Below are 9,379 nucleotides of genomic sequence, written 5' to 3' on the forward strand. Positions count from 1 at the left end.
GAAAATATTTTGGACTTTTATAAATTGAGGATCTTTCCTTCTCATTTAGTAACTTCCACAATGTAGCCATATAGTGTTTGAGAGTCTTGTTTATGGGGAGAAATTGTGATAAAAGTGTTATGTTGTCACTTGTGTGTGCCTCTTTGTGAGGTTGTTCTCTCGATATTTTGTACTCTCTTTTATATAGTGGATTGCTCATATCCGCCCGTGGATGTAGGTCAATTGACCGAACCACGTTAAATGTTTAATTTGTGTCTTGTTAGGCAAATTTCTCTTTTATTGTTTGATTTATCGTCGCTCAAGATTTGCTTTATTAGCTTTCACATGATACCTGACTAGACTCTTAAGCTTTTTTGTTGCATAAGTAACAAATTGGAGTGATTTTTAACTTGCTTGAACTGAAAATAAACATTTACGAATCCAGAACCAAAGTGTTGTCTATTTGGACTCAAACGACAAAAATAGGCGAAAAGAACTGAGTACTATTTTATATATAATGCATTTCTTCACTGCGCTATACCTTAACAGCACGTTTATCCGTTAAGGTATAGCGCATGAGTTGCATGCGCTAAATTTGAATTTTAAATTGGCGGGCAATATATATATATAGCACATATGCAGGATGCGCTATACCATAAGTTGAAAAGACATGTAGCTTTAGCGTATCCAATATATGCGCTATACCTATATAAAATATCGGGCCCGTCTCCATCCCCGACCACACGGAAGCAGAAGGTGAACCCCCTTCCCCCCCCCCCCCATCTTTTAACCAAAAAACTCCAGTGGAGCCCACCCGTCTTCCAAAAATTGTGTCTTCTCCATATTTTAGCAAGATAACACCGGATCCAAAGTATTATCGTATAGTGGATCTCGTCTATTACTCGTTTCGGCTTCCAAAACGTCAAATTTTCACATTTCAAAAAATTTTAAATCGAGGTATTCCGGCTTACTTTTTGGTAAAACTCATGTATATAAAATGCTTATTAGTTGTTATTTACTGTGTTGTATGTTTTTGTTGTGATCGTTTTGTGATTTAATTAATTTTTTTATTTTTTATCCGGATTAGTTTATTTATGTGCTAAAATATTAGTAAAAATATATATTGTTAATTTATGAATAATTATTGTTAAATGTGACTTTATTGTTGTTTAGTGCCCTTTAATATTATGGTGTGCCCTTAATTGTTATGTAGTTCCCTTTAGTGTAGTAAACCTAATAATAAATTTTAGTTTATGGTAGTTGACTTTGTTTATGGCCATTTAGAGTAGGTTTACTTTAGTGTTATTTAAGATTCCATTGTGTAGAATAAAAACTACATGCTCTCCTATAAAAACTATTGTAATATATTTAAAGATGTTAAACAATTAAACAAAAAATACTTTAATTAATATTGTTCAATTTACAGACATCGTCATGGAGCTTCCCCCTGTGCATCCCGGACTTGCATCTTGAGAGCTACTGTTGATACAGGGCAACCATAGGTCTTCAGATATCTGGGATGGGCAGTGTCTGTCCCAGACATTCCGCCCCAGACGTATAGACGATATGTGGGAGTTCACTAGGGACCACCCACTGCATCCTTGTATAGTTAGACGCCTTCAGGGTATGGGTTTTTACAGGATCATAGAGATCGGCCGGTTTCAGTTCGACTGGGCGTCGATCATAGCTATGATAGAGCGGTGGCGATCGGAGGCGCACACGTTTCATCTACCTATCGGTGAGGCTACCATCACGCTTGAGGACGTGGAGGTTCTTTTCGGGCAGCCTGTTGATGGTATACTTGTAGATTACCCGCATGCTCTTAGAGACTATACGAGAGTGGATTACCTTCATATGTTGCAACGGCTCACCGGTTTCCAGCCTGCGGAGCCAACTGCGTTGAGTGGGTCCAGTCGATTGCAGCTGACGCAAGTTCGGCAGCATCTGGTGGCGATGGATGCAGAGATTACTGATGATTCACCGCCAGAGTATATCGACCAGCACACGAGGTTGTTGCTTCTAATAATGTTTGGTGGTATACTGTTCCCGAACACTTCGAGAAACCTAGTCAGCTTGCGATTTCTATATCATCTAGAGCGGCTAGATGATTTATCTAGTTAAGCTGGGGTGCAATTGTTCTAGCTTACCTGTATAGGAAGATGTGCCGGGCGTTCATGGGCACCAGAGAGATGTTGTCGGTTTTTATCGCTGATGCAGGTGAAAACATAGTCAATTCTTTTCATGATTATAACATACATAGTAAAAAATGCCTTAAATTTTACGTCCACAATCTATATTAGGTTTGGTCCTGGGAGCGGTTCCTGCAGTTCCAGCCACCTCTGCCACCGATAGCTCTGGATGCACCACATCTACCGTTTCTCCTGCTAGCTTGGAAGTGGGTTTATTGGTGAGGCCACGCCCGCGAGGTCGAGGCTCGACATCATCTCCCTTATTACAGGGATTTGTTGGATTTACTATAAACCCCTCAGGTACATATATACTTAAGTTTACTTGGCCTTGCTTGATATGTGTTGCGTTTACTCACGATTCTAGTGTTTAATAAATAGTTCGTATGGAGGCCATACAACGGCGCGCTCATAGTTAGATTGCTAGATTATTTCTCCCGCGGTCGAGCTATATGGAGCTCTTCCATCCCACTGATATGTCTTGATATAGTCGAGCATCATGTCACCGAGCATCATTCTGCCTCTTTTAGTTTCTACTTCACTGTCACAAGTTGTTCTAGTAGTTTCAAGATCTGGAGTTCGTAATCACCGATCAGATTTCAAATATTTATCAAACATGATTTGTAGTATTCCTGATTAATGGGTTCATCACACCATTCTTCAAACCCACATTGATTTTCATCCTACCAATTGGGATGATAACACAAGACTATTAATTAACATGTTATATAAAAACTATTAACAAACATTTTTTCCAATAATAATAACTTACAACTTATTTACACATCCAACGCTTGTGCCCCAGATTGCAATTTGACCAACATGGCTTCAAAATCGCATGTTTGCCACAGTAACACCTTGGTATATCATTTTGTCCAGACATGTGGTAATGCTCGAAAATGAAAAATTAAGGGAAAGTTGTTCTATTCGTTTCGTTACAACGCAAATAATAACTAAAATGTGTGAGGTTTTTATAGGCAGCTAAGAGTGATTTTAGGTTACATAACGCATATTGGTGAAGAGCTATGTATCGCGTGCTAATGATTCTTTAGGGTACAAGTGGATGCAGCTTTTTAGAGCGGCAACTTTTTCAGGTCGACATGACAATACACATAATGCATATTGGTGATGCGCTACATTTCGCGTGATAATAATTCTTTAGGGTACAGGTGGGTGCAGCTTTTCAGATCGACAGCTTTTTCAGGTCGACATGACAATACGCATAATGCATATTGGTGATGCGCTACGTTTTGGGTGATAATGATTCTTTAGGGTACAAGTGGATGCAACTTTTCAGGTCAACATGACAATACACATAATGCATATTGGTGATGCGCTACGTTTAATATACGAGTTCGTGCAGTTTAGTTCTTCTTAAGTTGAACCAAGAGATCAATATTCAAAGACCATTACAACATCCATTTCATAAATGCCACTAACATTTAATAAGTGGCTTAAGAAGAGGCAAAAAAGTGAAGGTAGTTCAACAGATCCATATGAAACACGTCATAACACAATCAATCCCTACCTTGAACAAAATATGCTAGGTTGCTATACTGATTTGGTTGATCACAAGTGGTATGGTGTTCTACGTCCCTTGAAAAATAAGCCTATCAATATACACACTGATCTCAAAGTTGTAGGGCATTTGCACCGCCCTGCTTAAGCGCGCTTTATCAGCAAAAAGCATATTCTTTGACATCACCGTTGGTCTAGATTCACTCCACATTGTTGTCCGAATGCGTCAAGATCCCTTGTGAGGGCATCCACATCCGGCATACTGGGCAACTGATCAAGGTAGGGAATGTCCCTTGAATGAAGCGGCACATGAGACTCGTACACTCTCGATCTAACGGGAGGTGGAGTCTGCATATATGGAGCATGTTGATTGGTGATATCATGCTCCCTCATCAAATCAGGTTCATCATTCTCGTCTTCATCACCATCATCACCCTTATTAGGGAAAGGTGTGTCATTTCCAGACTCATCAGCATTGTTGTCATAGTCATTATCATCTTCCTGACTCTGCGCATCTACTAGATCCCGATTAAATATATCGCCTTCGACAATTGAGTAAGGACATGACCTTCAAGTTGCTCATTTTCATTGCACAACCAATAAAATAATGAGTTTCTCAAATTCATCCAAGCATTACACATAATCCTTATCACTTAACTTACAAATCATAATCTGTTGATATCCCATGATGCACATTATCATATTGCTGATGACTCCCGGATGGACCACCATGATCCAACACACCAAAACTAGGAATATTCTAATTGTCCGTTGGTTCATAACTTGTAAAATTCATATCTGGCCGGTACCCCTTTTGGAATATATGAGTGTTAATATAAATACAATACATAAAAAAATCATAATACAAAGGAAAATTGAAATTTACCACTCGGCTTGTGGATTATGTAAATTGGGGGAGAAATTATGTCCTCGCTCCTCATTTTCCCGTGGAAAAAAGTTTAGATCAGGCCAAACTATTTCAAACGGAACTTGTTCGGATAAAACTGCTCCAAAAAAACCACTTATGATTAAAGGTTATCCCTATTTTACAGAACCTCAATATTGCGAATGTCTTCAGCCTTGACATACATTTTCAATATTTTTATCACAAGAAGAACCCGGTATTCTTCGCGAGTCCTTAAAAAATCTGTTAGAGTTCTATCCTCTTCGATGTTAAACTCTGTATAACAAGCAACCCCTTGCGGAGTAACAGAATACAGATATTTTTCGGTTACTTTAATATTAACCGAACATTTCCTAACCCTCATTTTTTTACATAACAACGATACCAATCTATCGTACTCCATTGTAAGTGAAAACTTAACATGACACTGTGAAAAACAACTATAGCGTTCTGAGTTATTCTCCACCACAACCTTATCCCCCTTCCCCCCCCCCCCCCAATATAATAAAACCCTAATATTTCGCTCTTCGGACATTATGACAAAATGCAAGATAAGTTAAGCAAACAAATATTTCGGAAGACCAAAAGGACCTTGAATGGATTTTTATCAAATTCTGAAACTCCTTAAATAAGCAAAAAATCAATCAGGGGTATAGCGCATCCATAATAGGTATTATATATGTAGCGTGTGTTATGCATGCGCTATACCCTCAATTATAGGTGGGTCAGTAAAGTTCAGATGAATTATTGGTGGGGCAGTAAAGTTTATATATAGTGCATGCAACCCATGCACTATACCTTAACGAACAAACGTGTCATTAAGGTATAGCGCAGTGAAGAAATGCGTTATATATAAAATGATACTCAGTTATTTTTTCGCCTATTTTTGTCGTTTGAGTCCAAATAGACAATACTTTGGTTCCGCACTCAAAAATTTACTAACTCGAAGCATCATACTTGGTGGGCGTTCGGAAATAAGAATTGTAAAATTTCAAAATAGGGGGAAAAAACTTTTCAAGTGAAAATAGTATTTGAAATTTAGAGTTGTGTTTGGACATGAATATAATTTTGGGTTGTTTTTGAAGTTTTGTGAGTGAAAATTTTGAAAAACAGTTTTTTGGAGTTTTTAAATTTTTAAAAATTTCCAAAATACATATTCAAGTGAAAATTGAAAATTTTATGAACAAACGTTGATTTCGAAGGAAAAAATTTCTTGTGTCCAAACGGGCTCTTGGCTACCCAAATGGACAATTATTTACCATACATTGCATGAATTTCGTGTCCTTTCCTGTCTACCAAGAGAAAGGACATCATGAAAGATGGTCGGTCATCTGAATTCTGATACAAAACCAACTGGTTCAGGCTTTGTCTGAAAATTCAATGACCTAAATATTTTAAGATAAATTATTAGTATCTTTAAGATAAATTATTAGTATCCTTATCAGATATTAAAATTTTATTGACCATGACTTATTGACTCACTATAGTTATATGCAGAATATTAGGAATCTATATTTATGTAATTTTGACTTTATGGAAGCAGAAACTAATAATACCTGTTGTTCGTTTCACTTAGTACTTTTTTTTCCAGTTAATTGCAAATAAGAGTTTGTTGGGGAGCAGTGATTTTCTCTTTATGGTCATCATTGTTGATATTTTCATAGATTTATGAAAATAGAGTACTGTTTTTAACTCCACCAACCGAACTTTGTTGTCCATTCCAAGCTTTTCAAGAATCAGTTATATTAAATTTAGACCACGATTTTAAAAATAATTTTACGTATTCTGAAAGAAAAAAAAATTAGTTCGTCACTTTTTTTCTTAATTCCTCTAATTTTAACTATTTTGTTAAATGGCGAATTTAGCTACGTTGATTTTGCTCGAGAAGTTGATCAAATGAACCTTTGAAAAGTGGGAAGTAGACAACCACTTGAATGGGAGAGTAGTTTTTTTCCTCTCTAAATTCTAACCACTTGACGCCCAACACATATAGGCATAAAATTTTCATCAACCGTATCTAAATTTATGTATTTATTGGCTATAAAAAAAAATTTGGCAATAAAAATTTAGTTCAATTATAGTACATTATAGCTAATAGTATCAATTGAGATATAAGCTATGCACGAATATGTTACTAAATCATTCTGAACAACACTTCGTGAATGACTTTCATGTCCATATAAATATATTCGTATTTAGAGAGGGAAAAAACTTAGGCCACTGTTTATAAATTCTTCGTGAATTGTTGAAAATTATACAAGTTTTAAATTTTCAGGTCTTAAATTTAAGCTTCTAGGCCGAAAATATGGTTTTCTTTTCGATTTTGTAATCTTAAGTCAAGGATTAGGATCATTACTTATTTGTTTTCTTTATTATTGTACTTTTGGATTATACACCACAAGATGGACTTGGTTTGGTAATTGATAGCTATTTTCTTCTTGTTGTTGACTTGTTTTTACAATGGAACAATCATTGGCCTGTGGTTTGTGGATAACGTTGCATCATTTCCAGTTAATTATACCTTTCGTATGCGATGACGATGTCGTTTGTTCGATAGTTAAGGTGTAAAATAACCAGGTTTCAATGATTCTTTTATCTATTTGGGATAGGTACAAGGATAATGTTACTATAATAGTATGTTTTTTTTCTTTTCAAGGAGACGCTGTTGAACCATAAATTACTAGTTTGTTTCTCTTTCGCTTCTTATAGCAGAATATTATATAAGCAGAAAAGTGCCTGTATTTTGTAGACCTTAAACCCCAATAATAAAAGTCACATAGACACACAACTTACGACCAATTAGGGCAATTTAAATAGAGTCGTCGTAATGTATTTGCAGAATGTTGCATGTGACATTCATTTTGCATGGTTAGGGTCAAAACATTCTACCAACTGCATCAGAAGAGCAATAAAAGGTCCAGGCGTGAAAAATCAAAATCAATATCAATTGGTATAAGTTTCATTTATGAGATCAATGTAGCTGTTCGTTTTCTTATACATAATGCACTTTGGACTAATATGAAAATAAGCAGTATTTCCTCAGTTTCACTTTATATAGCAATATTCGGAGTATGAGGGTTTCGGGGTCAAAGTACTTTATTTTTAATGTGTATTCGGACAATAATTCTTTTAATTTTTTGGAAATAAAAATTACATATTTGAAAGTTTTATAAAAAGTAATATCAGTCATAATATTTTAATAATTAAAAAATTTAAAAAGTATTCTGGAAGAAGAATTGCTTTGACTCTCCAAATAGTAATATTGTCGTAGATCAGTAGGCTGGCTAGATTGGTCACGCACCTAGGGCTGACAAATTTGGCCCAAGCCCAAATGACCCGCCCAATCCGTTCAAGATTTGATTGGTTATTGACCCGCATATTTATTGAACTCAGCCATTTTGACCCAACCTATTTCAAAATATTTAAAGTTGGGCTGATTTTTAGCTCAAATTAATCCATAAGTAACTTTGTCCAAATATCTTAGAAATATTTATTTTTTGTTTGATATGTTATGTATGACCGTAACAAAAGAAAAAAAGTCTTATGTAGTAATTATACAATTCCTAAGAAAACAACACATATTAGTTAAAACCTGATAAGAGTTGGACGGGTTGGGCTATAACCCAAATTTTAGTCTATCTTGATTCAGTCCATCTTAATCTAAATAATTTTTGAACGGGTCATTTGACCCATCCAATTATTAACTCAACCCGTTTTGACCCGTCCAAAATGGGAACCGCCTCCGGTACATGATAGACGTTGGTATGCCAATGTACTTTTCCGTCTGAATCAAAATAAGTATGTTTCGAACCTTCTCTTTAAAGATGTGAATCATTGTGATTGTTTAACCAATCATACAACAGAAGTTCCAAAATCTAAAGGGGTCACTCGGCAACAAATTGTACATCAATATAAAAAGAGCAATGTGGACTTTGGAAGAAGAGAGTCAAGTTTGTGCTAGCGTGCCATGTATTCAAATAATCAATTAAAACATCTACCCTTCCTTGACTTCATTCTAAATTTCAAATCAAACAGATAATCCAACCTTGAGACACGTCAATCCTATGACACGTTACCTAATCTTTCGATCAACTTATGCGTTTCATATCCACGAATATATGATATTCAGAGAATAGCTATTAGTATAAGATTTGTCAACGTATCAGTGTCAAGTTATGAGGGTCGGCCATTGGTTATCAATAATTGGTGAATTATTGAAACGAATACAGGTATTAAATTTTGATGTCTTGGAATTAATGTTATTAGGCCGACAATGTGGTTTTTCGTTCGTTTTATAATCTTAAATCTTACTTTGACTGTTAACAAAATAAATTTGAAGTTAAAAATTCCACGTGTGGAATATAATATCACCACAATATGACGAACTTGTTTAATGATTCACAATATGTTTGGCATCATTTTCTAGTTATACCTTTCCTACACGTTGTAGATGTCATTAGAACGATGATTAAGATGGAATGTCAAAAGTATTTCGACGATTCTCTTTATTATATTTGGGGTCTGTAAAAGTAAATATTTACGTTATTAATTAATATTGTAACGTTTTCAATGTAAGGTCGTTGAACCTGAGTACTATACCAATTATCTATTTATCTCACCTAAAGAATAGGAAAAGATTCAAAACTTGCCCCTAGTTAATGGAAGGAACAATTAATTGTTCCATTAATTATTCAAACAATATACTAATATTACCATCTTTCGGGAAATGTATGGCTAATATGATTCCTGCGCACCATTGTTGGCTGTCCTTCAAGACAAACAGATACAATTT

At 35.5% G+C, this 9,379-nt stretch overlaps 1 protein-coding gene across 1 annotated transcript; it reads left to right on the top strand.

The window, feature by feature from the left end:
- Window positions 1–1,545: 1,545 nt before the first annotated feature.
- LOC142169790 (serine/threonine-protein phosphatase 7 long form homolog) lies at window positions 1,546–2,100 on the top strand. Its single transcript, XM_075231701.1, has one exon. It carries the CDS (start codon window positions 1,546–1,548, stop codon window positions 2,098–2,100), a length of 555 nt encoding a protein of 184 aa, XP_075087802.1.
- The last annotated feature ends 7,279 nt before the right edge of the window (window positions 2,101–9,379 follow it).

Source organism: Nicotiana tabacum, chromosome 15, assembly GCF_000715075.1.
Source record: "Nicotiana tabacum cultivar K326 chromosome 15, ASM71507v2, whole genome shotgun sequence".
Classification (NCBI taxonomy): domain Eukaryota; kingdom Viridiplantae; phylum Streptophyta; class Magnoliopsida; order Solanales; family Solanaceae; genus Nicotiana; species Nicotiana tabacum.

Bases quoted from the DNA above. Each gene is read 5' to 3' on its own strand.
- LOC142169790 (XM_075231701.1), top strand. From the start codon at position 1,546: ATGTGGGAGTTCACTAGGGACCACCCACTGCATCCTTGTATAGTTAGA.